The following is a 21,857-nucleotide window of genomic DNA, read 5'->3' as shown; positions in this document are numbered from 1 at the left end:
TATGTAAATGAAGCCTGCATAATTCATGTAGTACTTTATTAGGTCAAGGATAACATTATTCCTTGTTTCAGTTATGTAAATGAAGCTGCATAATTCATGTAGTACTTTATTAGGTCAAGGATAACATTATTCCTTGCTTCAGTTATGTAAATGAAGCTGCATAATTCATGTAGTACTTTATTAGGTCAAGGATAACATTATTCTTTGCTTCAGTTATGTAAATGAAGCTGCATAATTCATGTAGTACTTTATTAGGTCAAGGATAACATTATTCCTTGCTTCAGTTATGTAAATGAAGCTGCATAATTCATGTAGTACTTTATTAGGTCAAGGATAACATTATTCCTTGCTTCAGTTATGTAAATGAAGCTGCATAATTCATGTAGTACTTTATTAGGTCAAGGATAACATTATTCCTTGCTTCAGTTATGTAAATGAAGCTGCATAATTCATGTAGTACTTTATTAGGTCAAGGATAACATTATTCCTTGCTTCAGTTATGTAAATGAAGCTTCATAATTCATGTAGTACTTTATTAGGTCAAGGATAACATTATTCCTTGCTTCAGTTATGTAAATGAAGCTGCATAATTCATGTAGTACTTTATTAGGTCAAGGATAACATTATTCCTTGCTTCAGTTATGGAAATGAAGCTGCATAATTCATGTAGTACTTTATTAGGTCAAGGATAACATTATTCCTTGCCTCAGTTATGTAAATGAAGCCTGCATAATTTATGTAGTACTTTATTAGGTCAAGGATAACATTATTCCTTGCTTCAGTTATGTAAATGAAGCCTGCATAATTCATGTAGTACTTTATTAGGTCAAGGATAACATTATTCCTTGCTTCAGTTATGTAAATGAAGCTGCATAATTCATGTAGTACTTTATTAGGTCAAGAATAACATTATTCCTTGCTTCAGTTATGTAAATGAAGCCTGCATAATTCATGTAGTACTTTATTAGGTCAAGGATAACATTATTCCTTGCTTCAGTTATGTAAATGAAGCTGCATAATTCATGTAGTACTTTATTAGGTCAAGGATAACATTATTCCTTGCTTCAGTTATGTAAATGAAGCTGTGTAATTCGACCAGTTTAGTCTTGATGCTGTCTTGCTGTAAGTTACATTCTTTATACTTCCGATATTTTTGAACTTTTTGGGCACCTGAAGCCTATCCCAGTAAGCAATGTACACAGGTCAGTCTCTCCAGGTAGAACGCCCATTCTATCACAGGCTGCGTACACTTTAGTATTGGTAATTCATCACATGCATACACGTGTTTCATGATGTTTACATCACACTAACGTGTAAAGAACAGCTTTGTATGATGTCAAGTAAAATTGATTACATTTGAAAACTTCTTTAATCACTTGAGATGCCCTGCAAAGTTAGGTGTTTATAATGTGACACAAAGTTTATTAAATCAATATTTAAATTTGTTCTAGCAGCATGAGAACATTACTACTTAATTCATGTTCAGACAACAAACTTCATCTGTACGCAAAAAATGCAGTTTAGTAAGATCCTAAAGCTTTCTCAATGGAGCAGTAGTACGTTTTTTTCTGATAGGCAACACATTGCCCCTTTATTAGGGGCTGTGCCTCAGCCCCCCTCCCATTACTTATTGTAACCATTTGCAAAGTCACCAAACCTCAGAGAAAGTGGTTTGGATTTATGCCAGAAACCAAGTATTTTCATTTCTCTGTGATGTGGCAGGTCTGTCTTGATAAAGTTTTCTTAAAGAAACATGGTTCCGAAATCTTGTTTTTATGTATTGTGTTTTAATCCATTTTAATTTGCACTTATTAGTTTCCGTTTAAGGCAGTATAGTATTATAAAGTAAAGTTTACCAAGCCCACCATGTAACTTACTTCTCTCCTTTCTTTACACTTCTGTGAGCAATGCTATGCAGTTTTAAATGGATTTCCAAGCTAAAATTGTCCTTGCTACAGTTATCTTTCCAGAAAAAATTACCAGCGCTGTACATTCTGTTGCTAGAGGTTTCTGGTTTTACATTATGGCTTTATTTTGACGCTTCTCTCCCTAGCCGCTTGTGTATTGGCTAACAGTCTACATCAGTTTGGTTAACCATTTTTTCAGAATCATTGCGTGTTAGATTGGGCACATTGAATCTGGTTTCTTTCTACTGCATGGGGTGATGGACTGATATTCCAGTGGTGCTTCACCCACATGCCTTGCAAGTGCTTTATCTGTGCTTAGAGTGGGACTTGATGATGGTACCAGCCGTACTCGAGGGAAGTCTCTGAAACTGATTTATTGGTATAATGTTTCCTACCTGCAAAGCAAGTCCATCACTTCTAACAAGCTTGTGGTGCTTTATGTATTTTCTTCTGTAAGGCAGTCTGTCAGTACTGCTACTCTCTTGTCCATCTGAGAGTCCTTTCTAAAGATATTTTCAGAGCTTTGCCTTGAGATTAACTTTCTAAAGCAACTAGTCATTCAGCTTTGTTGCTTCACACAGGCTCCTTGTGTTATTAGGCTAAGTATGTGTTTACTTTCATCTTCCTTCGGCTGCTCCTGTTAGGAGTTGCCACAGTGGATCATCTGTTTCCCTTTTTTCCTGTCCTCTACATCTTGCTGTGTCACACTAACCACCTTCATGTCCTCTCTCACCACATTCATAAACCTTCTCTTGGGCCTTCCTCTTTTCCTCTTACCTGGCAGCTCCATCCTTAGCATCCTTTTCCCAATATACCCAGCATCATTCCTCAGCACATGTCCAAACCAATACAATCTCGCCTCTCTGACTTTGTCTCTAAACCGTCCAACCTGAGCTTACCCTCTAATATGCTCATTCCTAATCCTGTCCATCCTCATCACACCCAGTGCAAATCATAACATCTTTAACTCTCCACCTCCAGCCCTGACTCCTGTCTTTTCATCTGTGCCACCGTCTCCAACCCATATACCATAGTTGGTCTGACTACCATCTTGTAGACCTTCCCTTTCACTCTTACTGGGACTTGTTTGTCACAAATCATTCCTGACACTCTTCTCCACCCACTCAGCCCTGCCTGTACTCTCTTCTTCACCTCTCTTCCACACTCACCATTACTCTGAACTGTTGATCCCAAGTATTTCAAATCATCTACCTTCACCAACTCTACTCACTGCATCCTCACCATTCCTCTGTCCTCCTTCTCATTCACGCACACATATTCTTAGTCCTACTGACCTTCATTCCTGTCCTCTCTAGAACATATCTCCATTTCTCCAGGGTCTCCTCAACCTGTTCTCTAGTCTCAGAACTGATCACAATATCCTCTGCAAACATCGTAGTCCATGGGGGACTCCTGTCTGATCTCCTCTGCGAACCTATCACTATTGCAAGTAAGAAAGGGGTCAGAGCTGATCCTTTATGTAGTCCCACCTCCACCTTGAATGCACCAGTAACACCTACCACAGGCCTCACCATTGTCACACTACCCTCCTACACATCCTGCACCATTCTTGCATACTGCTCTGCCACTCCTGACATCCTCATACAGTACCGCAATGCCTCTCTAGGCAGCCTGTCATATGCTTTTTCTAAGTCTACAAAGAGACAGTGCAACTCCTTCTGACCTTCTCTATACTTTTTCCATCAACACCCTTGGAGCAAACCTCACATCTATAGTTCCGTTTCCCGGCATGAAACTGTACAGCTGCTCTCTAATCATCACCTCCTTTCTTAACCTAGCTTCCACTACTCTTTCCCATAACTTCACACTGTGGCTGATCAGTTTTATCCCTCTGTAGTTACTACACCTCTGCACATCACCATTATTTTTAAAAACTGGTACCAGTACACTTCCATTAAACAATCTGGTTAAAAACTCCACTGTCATCTCTCCTAAACACCTCTATGCTTGCACAGGCATGTCATCTGGACTGACAGCGTTTCCATTCTTCATCCTCTTCATATCTGTCCTTACTTCCTCTTTGCTAATCCATTCCATTTCCTGATTCACTATCCCCACATCATCCAACCTTCTCTCTCTGTCATTCTCTTCATTCATCAACCCTGAAAGTACTCTTTCCATCTGCTCAACACACTCTACTCACTTGTATGTTTCCCTTGTTATCCTTTATTACCCTCACCTGCTACATATCTTTCCCAGCTCAGTCCCTCTGTCTAGCCAATTGGTACAGGTCCTTTTCTCCCTTCTTAGTGTCCAACTTTTCATACAACTTGCCATACACCTTATACTTGGCCTTCGCCGACTCTCTCTTTACCGTACACCTCATTTCCTTATACTCCTGTCTACTTTTTTCATCTCTCTGACAATTCTACTTCTTCAACAACCTTTTCCTGTCTACACTCTCCTGTATTTCCTTGTATCACCACCAGGTCTCATTGAACTCCTTCCTCTGTCCAGATGGCACACCAGGCAACTTGCTAGCTGTCTCCCTTACCATCTCTGCTGTAGTTGCCCAGATATCTGGTAGATTTTCACTGCCGCCCAGCGCCTGTCTTAACTCATTCCTGAACTCCCAACTCACAATCATCCTTTTTCAACTTTCACCATTTGATCCTTGACACTGCCCTCACTCTCCTCCTCCCCTTCTTGATTGTCAGTGCCATCCTACAGACCACCATCCAGTGTTGCCTAACTACACTTTCCCCTGTCACCACTTTACAGTCTCCTGTCTCCTTCAGACTGACCATCCTACATAGGATATAATCCACCTGTGTGCATCTTTCTACACTCTTGTACACCACCCTGTGCTCCTTCGTCTTCTTAAAATACATATCCACCACAGCCGTGTCCATCCTTTTTGCAAAATCCACTACTATCTGACGTTATGCATTCCTCTGCTTCACACCATAGCTACCCATCACCTCCTTATCCCCTGTTCCTTTCACAATCATGCCTATTGAAATCCACTCCAGTCACCACTTTCTCACCCTTGTGTACACTCTCCAACACTTCATCCAACTCGCTTCAAAATTTTGTTTCTCATCCATCGCACACCCAACTTGTGGAGCTTATGCACTAACAACATTCATCATCATCACACCATAGGTTCATAGGTAGGTACTAGGCTATTGGCCCTAGGGCATAATTAAGCCTAGCCAAAAATTCTGTACTGTAGCCTCCCTCCCAAGTGGTTTAGTTACCTGCACCCCTGTCGAGCAGGGTCACAGACATGATTCCTGGGGTGAATTTCCTGTTTCCCATCCACTCAAGATTTCTCTTGAAGAGTGCCACTGAGGAGGTCTGCCTCACATATATGGGGACCCTATTCCAGAGCAAGGGGAGTCTCTGGGACATGAATCTGTCCCTCAAACACTTCCTGTTTATTGATGATGTCAGGTTTATGTCCCTTGTGTGTGTAGCTCTGGTGGATTGGGTTTTCCTTAGGTGGAGCATTTCTAGCAATTTGGGGTTTGACATAGCCTTGTAAGTCGGGCAGAAATTCACTGTGAGTAGCCGGTACGTGACCGAGTACAGTCTGAGGTTTTTTAGCCTCATGGCACAGACCATCTGTTTAAGGCTCATTATCCTCTTTGTGAGGTACTTTTGAGGCCTCTCCAGTTGTTGCAGATGCCTTGTTAGGTACTTCCTGAATGGGGCATTATATTCAATAATGGGTCTAATGAGTGGTGAGTAAAGGGGGACAATAATTTCCTTATTCCTAGATGCAAACCCCTTTGTGATAAGGTGGGCCATGTAGAAGGATTTTCTAACCACTTTAGCAATGTGGTTCTCGAAGGAGAGGTTACTATCTACCTGAGTCCCCTAGGTCTCTTATCACACACTCTGTGATAAGTAGGCTACCACCTATGTTGTAGTTCATAGGTACTTGGTTTTTCCCAAAGTGAATAACAATGCACTATTTGGCATTTAGTTTGAGGCCATGGTTTTGGCACCACATATCTGTATCCAGACCCTTTTGAAGGATGACTACATCAGTAGGAGTCTCGATTATGGCTCCCAGTTTGCAGTTGTCTGTGAACTTTGTTAGCCATAATCCCTTTGTGTTTGCTTGTACCTCAGAGAAGTAGATACCGAACAGGAGGGGGTCCCGAGACTGAGCCCTGTGGTACCACACTAGTCACAGGTTTGGAGTCTGATCTAATTTTTCCTATCCTCACTAAATGGGTTCTATCCGTGAGCCAGTTGGCAACCCATCTTGTTATGTAGGGGTTTATATTCAGGTCGGTGAGTTTGTCTATAATTCCCGAGTGGGGAATGGTATTGAAGGCCTTTGCAAGATCAAGGTATGTTCTGTGAACCACCTTGCTCTCGTCTATTGCTTTAGTGACCATTTTGAAGAAGTCAAACAGATTTAGGAGACATGACCTTCCCTTTATGAACCCAAACTGGGTGGGTTCCAGAGTTTGTAGGTTCCCAGTGTTGTTGTTTGAGTTCCATGATGATGCGCTCCCTGGCCTTACAGACTAGACTCATCAGGCTGATGGGGCGGTAATTCCCGGGGTCAGTGGTTGCATCTCCTTTGTGGAGTGGTATGACTGTTGCCGTGAGCCACTCTGTGGGCCCATAGCCTGAGGTGAGGCTGTGGTTAAACATGGTATTAAGGTGAGGGGTTAATTCATTTTGGAGCACATGTATCATGCAGCCTGGGATGATGTCTGGTCCCATGGATGCTGTGTTTCTTGCTTTGGAGAGTGCTCTTTTCACCTGGGTGTCTGTGATTTTAGGGGCAACACAATCTTTCGGAATGGATATGAGCCCTTTGGGGGAAGAGGGTGGGGTGAAGTTTGCACTGAACCTATCTGCCAATATATTGGCGATATCAGTTGGTTCTGTGAATTTTGAACCATTATGCTGTAGCTCAGAGCAGATCTGAGAGTTGCTATTAAGGTTTTTGACATAGCTAAAAAATGCTTTGTGATTGTCTTTGGTGTCTGTTGCAATTTTTCTTTCAAAGCTCACCTTAGAGTTTTTTATGAGGGTTCTTAGTTTTTTGCTAAGGTTGGTCAGGGAGCCCCTCCATTCCTGGGTTTTTACTTTTTTTTTGCAGTAATTTCTTCCTTCTATTATAGAGCTTGTTTATGGCCGGGGTCCACTAGACTGGTTTCCTATTTTTGGAGGAGTGGGTCTTGGTCTTGTTTGGGATAGCATGGCCCATGCACTCATGTAGGTGCTTGTAGAGTGCTTTTCCTTAGGATATAGCAGATTCAGTCATATTGACATTCTGCGTGGGAGTAACAAAGTTTGCCACCTCTGTCTTGAGTAGCATAAAGTTCGCTTTGGAGAAGATTTTCACCATAGTTTCTTTTGGGACAGTGGTTGGGGGTATGGTATGTGGATATATAGGGTGATGAGTTTATGGTCTGATCTGACCAATGAGGAATTTACCACAGGTGTAGCGCATTTGTCCCCCATATTGGTGATGACCAGGTCCAGTATATTTTTACCTCTTGTGGGGGTGTTTACAATCTGGTCCAGAGCGCTGGAGTTAATGTACTCTAGGAAGTGCTGAGCAAAGGTGTTATTACTTTTGCCGTTTTCCCAATTGATGTTTGGGTAATTGAAATCACCTAGTATAAGGGTGTTTGGTTGGACTTTCATGTTTTCCAATACCTCAAGGAAAGCGGAGTGAGTGTCCTGGAGCAGGAAAGGAGATCTGTAGCAAGCTACAATCTGTATTCCAGTTTTGCCCATTGTTAGTTGCAAATGGATGATCTCCGAGACGTCATACTTTGCAACTAGTCTGGAGGTGTGATTATCCTTGATGAATATGGATACGCCTCCTCCCTTTGTATTTCGGTCCCAGTTTTGCAGCCAAAGTGTGTGGTATGAGTTGTAGCCTGGAATCGCTGGGGTGCTGTCTTGAGCTTTGAACCAGGTCTCAGTTACTGCACAAATATCGATGTTCTCCATGTTGTGGAGTGCCTCGAGAGAGTGCATTTTGAGGTTTAAATTCAGCATGACCCTCAGTTTATCGCTAGTACTTGTTACGGTGGTGGACTTGTTTTTGAGACTTGCCTAAAAAAGGCACTATGGGGGTGGCAAGAGCCTTTGCCAGTATTCTGAATCCCAGGGGTGACAGGTACAAGCCATCTCTGGCGAAGCATCAAGGCTTGTTGAGCATGTCATCCCAGGCAGACAGATACTGGATCCCGTTTGAATGACACCAAAAACTTAGCCAATTGTTGAAATTTATCATTTTTTCCTTGTACTGTGGTATCATACTTTGTGAGGGTAAGATGCTGCTGAGGGCTAGGGTCATACCTGCCTTGATTATATAATCAGAGAGCTCTTTTATGTCCCTTTTCATGTAGTCCTGGGAGGTATGTCTCAGGTCATTCACACCAACATGGACAATGACAGTGTTGTATTTGTACGTGTGGAGTGACCTGTAGTGTGGTGGATTCTGGCGCCCGACAAGCAACTGACAGTGACCTTCTCCTTATCCAGCCTGGTGAGAGGGACATCGGTGTGCCTGACTATGGAGTCACCTAGTACAAGTGTGTTAGGTATGGTGTTTTCCCTTAGGGGCTGTGGTTGTGCGGCACACTGGTTTTTGTGGTTATGTGATTATTGCGGTGTGTTTGTGGGTGTAGGTTGCTTGCGTGTCTGCTTTGGAGGTCTGTGTTGTTTCCGCAGATTTTTATTTAAAGCCTCCGAATATGTCTTTTTGTATCTATGTGTGGGGTTAGCATTAGCATCTATGGTGGGGTCTATGTGTAGTAAGTGGTGTGCTGCAAGTTGGTACCTTCTCCTCTTGACTGTCAATTCCAGTCATGACTGGAGAGAGCTTTGCTTCAAGTTTAGCGATGTAAGTGCATCTCTCTCAGATTTTGGTGTCTTGTGGTAGGAGGAGAGGGTTGTCTGTGTACATGAGGCAGTTGTGACATTGCCTCAGGATGCTCAAATTCATCAGGTGCACAGGCAAACTCACTGGGAGCTGGATCTTGGACATGCCTGAATGGGTTAAGAACTTATTTTTGTTTGCCTGGTGGGGAGAGTAATTTGACTGTTCTCTATAGACAACTGTTGGGGATCGAGTATTATAGCTTATTTGGTGCTTCTGACTCTTTTTGCACCAAGTGCTAGTCTAAAATCACTGATTTCAGTGCTAAATCTGGAAGAACTGGCTAGTACCGAGGGAAAAACTGAAGAGCAGACTCAGTGGAGCCGGGGATAGTTGAACCCTACCTAACCGCCGCTGTGCGATACGCAAAACCGCGCAAATGTGTTTTTTATATCAGAAAGATTAAAGAGATAGAAATTAACCCAAAATGGCCATTAAAACTATAGTTTCTGGGCAGAAACCACTCCTCCAGGGACAGGTAGGCTGTTCAGAGCTCTCCTCTCTCACTGGTGAACAAAGAAACTTCCTTTTTGCTCAAGTAAGGTATGGCCAACACAGAAGCTTAAAGACAGTCCAGGTATCAGCAGGTATCTGAAACGGGACCTTTTTAGCTTAGTAAGGTGGGAAAATAGCAAGATTTTTTTTTCAGGAAAAACAGTAGAAACAGGTAACAAACAACTTTTACAGTGCAGTAATGGCTGTCACATGTTAGTGAGAATCCAGAGACAATTAAAAAATACAATTTACAGCAAAAATTACTTATTAAAAGTGCATGCACAAATAAATGCAATTTTCAGTATAAAATGAGTGTTTTGAAAAGCAATAAAAGCCAGAAAACTAGCGTTTAGGCGGAAAGAGTAGTATACTGTTCCTTCAGGATAACCCCTACTCCATTTCTCCTCACATCCACACCATGGTAAAACAATTTGAACTCACCTTTGATGCACCTGGCCTTACTCCCCTTCCATCTGGTCTCTTGCACACACAATATATCAACCTTCCTTCTCTCAGTCATATCAGTTAACTCTCTCCCTTTACCAGTCATACTGCCAACATTTAAAGTTCCTACCCTCACGTCTGCACTCCTAAACTTCCTACTGCCTCCAGGCATGTCATCCATGTCTTCTCCATCGGCCAACAGGAGCTCAGTTTCCACCAGTACCCTGTTGGCTAACAGTACTGGTGATGGCCATTGGTAACCTAGGCCTCAACTGATCCTGTATAGAAATTTGTATTGTTGTCTGCATGTGTGATCTGGCAAAAATTTTACACTGGATGCCCTCCTTGATGTAACCCTCCCCCATTTATCTGGGCTTGTGATCAGGACGAAGAAATGCACTGGCTTGTGCATACCCAGTTTTTAACGAAGCTGAACAACTTCTGCTAACATCTTACATGGATCTATATTCTAAGCAGCTGGTGAAACTGTAAAGGCTCATTGAGACACACTGCTGCTGCCTTGGTAAATAACCACTTGTTAGTGTGTCCCTGTCAGGAGACCTGCTGCTGGTGTCCCTGAAGGCAGTTAACTAGTTTTGTAAAGTCACAGGTGTAACTTGTGATTTGGGCTAGTTTTTTGTAAGGTCTGTATGTCATGGGGGAGAAGTCAATAAAAACACCATTATGGAAAATGAAGTCGGGGAAAGCAACATGCTCTGATAAGGTCACAGCAGATACGATAAAGATGTTGGGTGAGATGAGAGAAATAGCTCCAGAGGGGGATTCAGCAGTATGTAGAGAAAGACGTATCCCAGATAACTGTAGAATAAGCATACTAGTGCCAGAGTTGAAGAATAAATGGGACATTCACAATTGTGGGCAGTACAGAAGTATCAAACTCCTATCACACTGCATCCTGTATCCTGCAGAGAGTGATTGAGTGATGAATACAGAGTAGTAGAAAGTAAGATGAGAGATGACCAGTTTGGATTCAGATTAGAATGCAGTGCAGTTGACCTGATTGCAGTGAGACAGTTAGAAATGAAGAAAGAGTCCAACTGAGCATTCATAGATTTAAAGAAATGACAAAGTCCTAAAGAAAACTGATTTGGGCAGTTCTGCAGTGGTGCGATGTCCCAGAAACATTGGTAGGATTAGTGCAGACTGTGTACAAACACCTAATGATTTAAGTATGAACGGTGTTCGGGTCTCACAGAGGGTTTCCCAGTGAGACTGGGTGTTCAGTTCAGCTCTGAGCCCACTGCTGTTTTTGTATGTAGTCAATGCGGCTTTACAGGCAGACTCCAAGCAAGAACTTCAAATGATAGGAGAATGGAATGTAAAACTGAAGGCACATGGGATGAAACGGAGTACAAATAAGACAGCTGTGATGGCAGCAAATGAGGGAAATCAGAAAAAGCTGAGAATTTAGATAGAAAGGAGAGTAGTGAAACAGGTTAACAGCCTCAAGTATCCGGGAGGGGTGGTTGTCTGAATGAGGAAGTCAAAGCTGGAATCGGAGGAGCTGCAGACTACTGGCACAGAGTATTGTGAAATATATGACAGAAGAATGCCAAAGAAGGTGAAAAGTAAGTTGTACAGAACAGTGGTGTGAGCAGTACTGCTGTATGGTACAGAGACCTGGACATTAAAGGCAGATCAGTTGCGGAAGTTAGAAATAATGGAGATGAAGTGCCTGAGAAGTGTGGCAGGATACCCACTGTCGGACAGACAAAGAAAATAGGACATTACAGCAGAAGTCAAAACAATTCCAGTTGCAGACAAGATCAAAAAGAACAGATTGCAGTGGTTCAGGAACATTTCAGAAAAGTAGAAGACAATCTGGTGAAGCAGATTTAGAACAGACCAGAAGAAGGCAAGAGGAAACAAGGGCATCCAGCAAAGAGATGGATTGATTGTGTGAGAGAAGTCCTACAACAGTTAAGTATAAGTGTCGAAGAAGGTAGAGAGTGGCAATGAATAGAGAGAGAGATGGTGACAGTTGACGTGACACCCTGACCACATGTAGAAAATGGGGGTTGGTGATGAGGATGAATTTGTTGGGGAGTGTCATCCTTGGTTCCAAGTTACAGCTAGCAATAAACTATATTAACAACAGGTGTGTATGTAGGTGTTATATACAGCATAACGCATGTGTAGCAGGAATATTTTCCTTCGTGAAGAAATACCTTTTCTGAATTAACTTAATATCATTTTGGCCACCTTTTCAGGTGAATCACCTTTTAGTGCATTATTTTTTGTGAACGGATAGAACACTGTTTTTTTGGAATTCGTTTCTAATACTGGTTTGCCAGTTAAGACTGTGCACCATGACCCTCTTTTTGGGTAATGAAAAGGATGAGGCTAAATGCATGTAGAGCACCATGACTACAGCTATGATGGAGAGCGATCCAACTTGGAGATAGTTTTACAAGTAATACATGCCAAACATGCATGATCCGGCCCCGTCTCCACACCCTTCTGCAATTAACATACTAGGTTTCATTATGTAAGATATGACTGCATGGAACTGAATGCCTGCTATGCAAACCTAATCTGACAGACCACTGAAGTATGCAGGCATGCACAGAGTCGTTTTTAATATATATTTGCTTTTACTTTAAGGTTATACTTGTATTTGCATAGTAAAATTAACTGTCTGGTAAACTGAATCTAGTAAAAGGAACAACAAAAGGCATATTTCTTTGCAGCAAATGTTGAAATACAGACTGTTCCCATGCACATTATTTACTGTTTGTTACTTTAATATTTGGCATTTTTAAGGTTGATTTTTTTGTCTGTAATCTAGATATGTAATCAGAATGATATGCTGTCAGCAACAGTTTTACAGTGTCTGCCTTGGAAAGGGGATAAACTAGATCATTGTGTAACTTGGTTACAAAAATCTGTAAATCCTAACCTCAGAATTAACTGCATAAAGGCTTTGAAGTTTCATATCCGCAAAACGTTGCAGAATAACTCAAGTTTTTATATATAAGAACTTATGTGTAGGTTTTTCCCTACATCCCTGTGAATTGGATTGTCTAACTGCAGCAGATGTAAGTATCTATCTGCACCACCCATGACCAGGGACTTTTAAGAAACTCACTAATAAAAGGATTAGGGAGATGAAAGCAATGCATGCAGGCAACTCCATTGAAAGTGGAAATATTAAGGCTTTACTGGTGTCCAACTAAACCCTACTAGAGATCACGGGTATATCATATATACAAGGCACATACGTTCTGCCTCATTGTCCATTTCAATACACGGTCACTACTGGTCTCTCTGTTATGGTGGTCGGGAATGCAGCTGGCATGTAGCTGCTGGAAATTGTCCAGGAGACCAGCAGAATCCTGTGACAGGTGTTGGAAAAACGAAAGCCACTAGTGAGATCTTCTACATCAGGAGATGCATGTTTTAGATGGAGAAGTGAAACAGCTTCTTTATAAATGTTACTGTGCAAGTATATTTCATTTCTTCTATTCTCTTTCATTGCTACAGAATGCTGTTGGCTGTTTCCTTACTTTACTAACATATTTTACTTTTATGTCTTTTCTAAGGCTGCTGTCAAAGATGCTGAACTTGGACCTTTCTCACAACATGTGATATGTAACCGGACTGTCAGTGTGCCACCGTGTAGTCACGTCATTAGGGGTTTGGCACCATTCACTTCATACATCGTCTCCTTGACCTGTAGGTCCAGTGAAGGTGACTCCCAGTGGACTGACTGGGTAACTATGGAAACACTAGAAGGAGGTGAGAACAGCTTTAAGTAACGGTATAAAATCACACAGAGCTGTCTCATATATGTTATGGCATTTTGTTGATGATCTTATTTATACTGTAAAATCTTAATTTCTGTCAGTGAATAAACATTATCAGGCTTACTAGCAGTAACATTTTTATGTTCACTATCGCTCTGAGTGTGAAATGTAGTCTCCCATTACTGGGTCACTCTTTGTGAAAAGCCAAATCACATGGCATCTCATCACAAGTACTGTTAAACCAACAAAATGTAGATTTCACAACATTTGAAATATGCAATGCACTAAACATGAAAATATAAATTTCTGCTTCCAGTAAGGAAAATGTATTCTTTGCATAATCTAAGCTATTAATTTGCAGTTCACATTTGTATGTCTTCAGCTAATCTGCAACATGCAGTATTCTTACCCTTTTCTTTAGATGGGTATATATTGGAAGGTTTAAAAGTAGGGACACTTACAAATAGCCATAAAAATGTGCATTTGACAGTGGGCAGATGCAAGTCTGTCAAATTTAAGTTGATAAATATAAGGGCAGTGATCTGTCTGCTGCTTCCCTATCTTGCAGATGGAACTGTATATTTTTAAATGATAGGACATTCCTTTAGCCATTGTTTGTTTCAGTCAACATAGCTTACTATGGATCCAAATCTAAGTAGCAATTAGTGTTTATTGCATAAAAGTTTATTACTTGTGGGATGGTATAATAGTTAAGGTGTTTACCTCACAAAAACAAGTTACATGGCTTGATTCTCACATCCTGGCATTTACACAGAGAGTTAAGACTGTAATTCCTGTGATACATAGTTTGATTTCAACAGCCTTCATTTGCCATTGTGACCTTAAGCAAGTCACTTAACCAGACATTTCTCCTGGATCACTCCTGAAAATGGACTGTATGAACAGGGGGGACTACCTGGTTAAAACATGAGAATTAGAGGATGGGGTTGGTATGGTGGTTAAGGTGCTTACCTCACAATCACAAGGTACAGGGTTTGATTATCATCTTTGAAAAGAAAATTGGCTAGGCTTAAAATGGCCTACAAGCACAGCTAGCCTAGTACGTACCCAGGAACCCAATAGGCCTGCTGACTAAATCTACAATGGGAGGGCTGAACAAAGTGGTTGTCTCCTCCTCAGGTATTAAGTCATGCTGGTGATTGTAGAAATGCTTAATTTTAATGTGGGGGTCAAAGATATCACATTAGATGTTATATATCTAGATAAGTGACTTGATACATATCTGCATACCTCTCAACTGTACAGATTTTTGCAAAATCCCTTGGTGTGCAGTCATTCTCATTTAAACAAGCCTCCCCTTGAGTTGAGTGGGTCTCCGTCCCCTGCAGAAGAAGTGACAATTACAAAAAATAACTTAATTACTAACTGGTTATCATGGACACTGTCCATCAAAGCAAAGCAACCTATAAGCAAATTTAAACAAGCCTCCCTGTGGGTCTCCATCCCCTTCAATAGAAGTGACAACTACAAAAAATAACTTGATTGCTAACTGGTTACCATGGACACTGTCCGTTAAAGCAAAGCAACATATAACAAACGTAGGTGACTTTTTTAACATGTGTCAGATAGAAAAACAGTCTCAATAAGCACTACATGTAAAACAGAAAGTGTTAACCAAGTTACTAAGCTGATGCATAAATGAGCTCACTGCCAGGAAGCTGCAGCAGTATAACCCCCCCCCCAAAAAAAAAACTACAATGTCCAACTTGTGGTTAATAAATAAAATATGAACACAAGTAAAACAAAATAAGATACAACAGTGACTGTTCAATAATCTCTCCCAGGCCTACTGATTGATTCCAGATTCTTCATCTACATCGCAAATCAGATCTGCCCAGCTCCATTCTCCCTTGCTACTCTTGGGCTCACTCAGCTCCCCTTACCCTACCCTAAAATCCCACCCACCCCACTACTACTAAACTTGTAGTTGACCTCTAAATACACCCCCAAACAAATTATTCAATTACAGAGCACCTCACTTATTAATCATTACCTCTGTGTCTCCTCCCTTAAAAACGAAACAACACATTAAATCACAAACTCTGTTTAGTTTCTGTCCCTGCACCATAACAGCTGAATGTAATCACCATGTTACTTACCCACACCATTTTACTTAGCTTACTTATAATTATATACCAAAGCACCTCCTATCGTAATCAAAAAGTAACACACAACAGCTCACCATCAAATCCTGCCCCCCCCAACATCACTCTCCCACTTTAAGAAATATTTTTATATCCTCACCTCTTTAACAACTCCATTACAGAATTATTCAGTTTCAGATGTGCCCATACTAATAAAATGCCAAAAGTATTACGTAAAATAATGAAAGTATTATTTAAAAGCATCCACCAACTCTAACTAAAATCAATACAACTTAAACTGAGAGGTGATGTACATCCCAACCCAGGCCCCCAAACTTCAATACAATCTCCTTCCTTCAACAGCAACCCCCCTCACTCAAAACATGCTATGTGTAAGTAACACTACTACCAACATTCTACTCTTAAATATGAACCTTACAAAATAAAATTCACAAATACCACATATAAAAGACACACAAATCCTTCTACGAGACTATAACGTACTCAGAAGTGACAGATTACAAAAGTGAGGAGGTGGAATAGCCATCATGTATACATGGTACACCTCAACCATCCCCCACCAGATCCCTCTAACTCTGAATTACAAATTTCTCAATTAGAACTCAACCTCAGTAAACAATTAATAATTATTGTAGTGTACATTCCATAATGTAATTACCAATCCAAAACTGAAAACCTCCTTGGTTGGCTAGCAACTATATTTAACCAAGAAACCATTATTATGGGTGATTTTAACTTGGACTAGAATACCTGCTATTCCATTCCTAACTCCATTTTTATCAACTTTATTTATGGCTCTCACAGATGATACCCCTATCTATAGTGAACAAAAAAAGTAATAAGACACAGGCCTTGAATGGACCTTGACAAATAAGCTCAACCTTTACCAACATGCAGGCTGCCTTCCAAACAGTTTGAATGACCACATACCACAAACTATATTTAACCAAGAAACCATTATTATGGGTGATTTTAACTTGGACTAGAATACCTGCTATTCCTAAACTCCATCGAATTTTATCAACTTTTATGGGCACTCACAGATGATACCTTCCCTATCTATAGTGAACAAAAGTAATAAGACACAAACTATCCTTGAATGGACCTTGACAAATAAGCTCAACCTTTACCAACATGCAGGCTGCCTTCCAAACAGTTTGAATGACCACATGCCCACCTACCTGATTCAACACCAATCTAGCACTCCAAAAATGCAATTTATAAACGCATACAGAAAAAAAAGAAACTTTTGTCCCAAATTATTTCAAACCCTACTAAACACTATAACTTGTCCTCTTTAAAACAACTCCCATTAGATTCAGCAGTAAAACTATTCAATCACACTTTACTTGAAATTCTAAATAAGCCAGCCCCAAGGAAAACACAAGTTAAAGCAAAACAAATTCCACAGCTTTCCCAGGAGACCAAGCAACTTCTCAAAAAGAGGGATGGAGCCTAATCCCAATATGAAGCGACCAAGTCCCAACCCACCCTGCTTACCTATAGACAACTAAGAAATTAGGCTAAAAGGAAAATCAGAAATGACAAAAAAAAAATTACTATAGTTCACTACAACAAAAGCAAAAAAACAACCCTCGGAAATTTTGGGGAACTATAAAAAAAAGCTTCCTACCCAGGTCAAGCTACTCTCCTGCCATCCCTATTTCCTCAGACAGTACTGTATCTCAATTTAATTCCCATTTCATAAACTCAGTACTATCTCTGGTAAAACAGGATAACAACACACCCCTAACACTACCTTCAGGAACCTTCTCAAATCTTAACTCACTCACTATCAAAACAGTTCAAACTAGTACCATAAAACTGCTTTTTAAACTAAAATCTACCACTCTTGCTGCTTAAAAAATTCCCAACATATTTCTCAGATTAGCCGCTGATGCAGTCGCATACCCCATCTCCATTCTAATGAATTGGTCTATCACAGAACAATACATACATAAAATGTGGAAAATATCTTGTATAATACCTCTGCATAAAGGCTGCCCAACAACAGAGTTATCTAACTACCGTTCCATAGCCATTGTTCCCTCATTAGCAAAACTCCTCCAAAAATGCATTCACAAGCAACTCCTAAACTACCTACTAAGGAACAACTTTCTCTCAAACTCACAACACGGTTTCAGGCCAAAGCATAGCACCACACCAGCCTTAATTTGCTTCACCAATACCATTAACCAGCTTAAAACAACAGCCAACCAGTCTCATCTATCTTCCTCAACATGACAAAAGCCTTCAACACAGTACCTTATCAAAAACTGATAAATTAACTAGCCTGCATAAACCTCTTCCAAACAGCAGTAGCCTGGTTTCACAGCTACTTAAACTGAACGACAGCAAGCAGTTACATGGCACAACTTACTCTCTCCCCTTCTACCAGTCTCAGTGGGTGTCACTCAAGGGTCAGTTCTCGATCCATTACTCTTCTCTATATTCACCAATAAACTATCTATGGCTACTAACAATGCTACCATTATTCAATATGCTGATGGACTCCTCCCTTACATGCTCAGCCCCAAGTCTTCCCAGACTCCTAGAAATAACACACAAATCCTTCCTAGACATAGAATAATACCTTTCTTTTTATCAGCTAATACTCAACCCAAACAAAATTAAACTGATATTTACTAAAGGCAAATTGCAAGGAACTCACTCCCCCTTCAGTATCTTTTCATCAAACAATACCAAAATAGAACCAGTAGAACATACTAAACTTATCAGGGTAACAATCAATAATACACTAAAATTAGGTAAATGTTTAGCTTTAACCATTAAAAAGGTGCATATCAAACTTGGAGCTCTCTGTAGAGCAAAACCATTTCTCACCAATACCACCAGTCAGAACACATCTCCTCTCTCATAGGTTCCTAGGTGTGTACTAGGCTAATGGCCCTGGAGCCTTTACAAGCCTAGCCCATAGGATTACCCTGGCATCATGCCACCTGACCTTAGTTCTGAGTGCCTCTCTCAAGTAGAGCCACTGGAGTGATCCATGGGGTGAATTTTCTAGTTCCCATCCACTCATCAAGATTTCTCCTGAAGAGGGCCAGTGAGGTGCTCTGTTTGACATGTATGTGAAGTCTTTTCCATAGCATGGGCAGTCTCTGGGTTATGAACCTGTCCCTCCAGCATGTTCTGTTGATTGTGGTAATGAGGTTGAGGTCTCTAAAGCATGTGGTGCGAAGGGATTGGGAATTCTTTAGATGTAGCATTTCTAACAGAGCTGGGTCAGACATGGCTTTGTAAGTCAAGCAGAGATCGCCTCTAAGTAGGCAATATGAGACCGAGAATAGTTGGAGTTTTTTGAGTCTGTCCATATAGGACAAGTGTTTAAGGTCTAGGATCCTCTTTGTGAGATACTATTGCGGCCTCTCCAGTTGTTGCGGGTGTCTAGTGAGGTACATGCCAAATGGGACATTGCACTCGATGATTGGCCTAATGAGGGAAGAATAGAGGGAGACAATGACCTCTTTCTTCCTGGATGCAAAACCCGTAGTAATGAGATGTGCCACACAGAAGGATTTTCTGACCACAGTGTCAATGTGGTGGTCAAAAGAGAGGTTGCTGTCAACCTGTGTTCCTAGATCTTTTATAAAGCTTTCTGTGTTCAGTGGACTGCCATCGATGTGGTAATTCATGGGAACTGTGTTTTTCCCAAAGGGGATGATGACACATATTTTGGCAATGAGCTTAAGGCCATGGTTCTGACACCAGTTGTTGGTCTCAGTGACGCCTTTCTGTAGGATGTCAACATCACTTGGGGAGTTAATAATGCCTGAACACGTAGATAGAACAAAATCTCAGCAGGAACACAGTAGTTACAGAAACACAGGCTTTAATGAAGCTTTCGGGCTCTCAACCCTTCATCAGCATATAACATTATACATTTCAATCCATTTAAATAGAGGAAACAGTTAAAATCACATGATCAAACCAGCCAATAAAACATACTAAAAGGAAAAAGGAAACAAATACATCAAATTCTGTAAGGAAATATGTGTGAGTCCCTTTATTCTAAAAACCATCATGGTAATATACTTAAAGTTATTTGTTATACTACAAAATTAATTATGTATTATAAATTACTCATTTGGCGCTTCACTAATACTGGTTTAATAGTAGAAGTACCATTCAAACCAGGTAAAGTGTCAGCTTGTAATCTTATTATCCATTCTAGCTCTCATATCTAAAAGTTGTTAATATCACCCCCCCTCACACCCACTTGCACTACATCTATACATCTAAACTTAAAAGTGTGGTTGCTGAATTCATATATATGCTTAAATAAAGCATTTGTCTGTATTTGTCTATTTATCTCTGATCTATGTTCGATTATACGGTCTTTGAGCCTACGTATAGTCTTTCCTACATAAAAAGCCTGGCATTGCATGCAGGTGGCGAGGTAGACTAATTTCATAGTATTACAATTAGCACTACAGTAAAATTGAAATTTTTATGTGTGACAGGATGTTTAAAGGTACTATCCATTATCTAAAATATCAATGCAACAGCTACAATTGTAACATTTATAAGTCCCTATCTTACTATGTATGTATTATGTTGTTCCACAAAATCTTTATAGCACAACATATTCTTTAAGCTTTGACTATTCCTATAGGAAAAGCTGGGTTTTAGGGCCCACTATTGAGCTGAATTCAGGCATTGCCATTAAAATTGAACGGGGGGGGGGGGGGGGGGGCGGGGGGGGGGGGGGGGGGGGGGGCCCGCCCCCCCCCCCCCCCCCCCCCCCCCCCCCCCCCCCCCCCCCCCCCCACCCCCCCCCCCCCCCCCCCACTCCATTTAAATTTTAATGGATAATCAAAAAAAAAAATTTTTATTTAGTAAAAAATAAGAAAAAAAAAATTTTCCATTAAAATTTTTAGTTTTAAACAAAAAACCTTTTAATTGTTTCCCAAATTATGGGAATCAAAAAAAAATTCCCATTGAAAAAATATGATAAAGGGCATTTTTAACCATTACTAAGACTTAAAGAAGTTAGTTCATTATTCCACATTTGGTTTCAATTACTTCTGTTTTTAAATATTTCATTCCCCCTTAGGACAAGGTCTCAAGGGGGGGGCCAAAATTTTGGACGGAAATTTAATTTTTTTAAATTTTTGGGGCTTTGGGGGGAGAAAAATTAAACAATTATTAAAACTTGCTGTTTCAAAAATGCCTTTTCCCCTGAGAAAGTTTTCCTCGGGAAAAGAATTTTTTAAAAAGTACAGTTAGTAAAATCTAAATTTTCATAAAAAGTTCTGCCCAAAAGCTTTGCCCCCCTTATTGCTTGCAAATTTTAACCTTTTTTTAAATAAAGGGTAATTTTTTAAAAAAAAAGATTAATTTCCCTTTTTGTTGTTAATTTAGAAAAAAGCTTAATTCAAGCAACTTTTATAAATCCAGTAAAAAAATAAAAAAAAAAAAAAAATTATTTTCACATACGCCTATTTTGAAGTTTTTAAAATATAAAAAATAACTTCGCCATTTTAAGTCTATAAGGCCTTTAAAATTTTCCTAAAAAAGGGAAAAAATTTCAACCTTTCAGTCAATAGTCCCTTTTAAAAAACCTTGGAAAAATTTAAAAGTCCTTTTTTAAGAGTCTTTTACGGGGCCTTTTTTTTTGGAGCTTCCCCTTTGTTGAGTTTGAGGGACCCCTTTCCAGATAAAGTTGTTTTGTGTTTATTTTTTCACAAACCCCTTTTGGTTTTAATAAAATAAAAGAGAAACCTCGCCTCCCTTTGAAAAATTTCTTTGGTGGGGTTTCTTATAAAAAAAGTTAATTTTTGTTCTAATTAAAAAGGATTTTTCTTGGTTTTATGGTCTTTTTCCTTTTCCCTTCAATAGAAGTGACAACTACAAAAATAACTTGATTGCTAACTGGTTACCATGGACACTGTCCGTTAAAGCAAAGCAACATATAACAAACGAGGGTGACTTTTTTTAACATGTGTCAGATAGAAAACAGTCTCGATAAGCACTACATGTAAAACAGAAAGTGTTAACCAAGTTACTAAGCTGATGCATAAATGAGCTCACTGCCAGGAAGCTGCAGCAGTATAACCCCCAAAAAACTACAATCTCCAACTTGTGGTTAATAAATAAAATATGAACACAAGTAAAACAAAATAAGATACAACAGTGACTGTTCAATAATCTCTCCCAGGCCTACTGATTGATTCCAGATTCTTCATCTACATCGCAAATCAGATCTGCC

General features: G+C 40.1%; 1 protein-coding gene across 1 annotated transcript in view; it reads left to right on the top strand.

Annotated features, from left to right (window-relative positions):
* Positions 1-21,857, top strand: part of AXL (AXL receptor tyrosine kinase) — a 1,440,461-nt gene that overhangs the window by 764,927 nt on the left and 653,677 nt on the right. Inside the window, exon 7 of the mRNA XM_044083580.1 lies at positions 13,296-13,491. Coding sequence (XP_043939515.1) covers positions 13,296-13,491 — 196 coding nt within the window. The remainder of the gene's footprint in view (positions 1-13,295; positions 13,492-21,857) is intronic.

This window comes from Protopterus annectens, chromosome 1.part0 (genome assembly GCF_019279795.1).
Source record: "Protopterus annectens isolate FY-2018-M chromosome 1.part0, PAN1.0, whole genome shotgun sequence".
NCBI classification, from domain to species: Eukaryota; Metazoa; Chordata; order Ceratodontiformes; family Protopteridae; genus Protopterus; species Protopterus annectens.
Note: the sequence above shows the minus strand (reverse complement) of the source record. Positions and strands in the feature narration are given on the sequence as shown.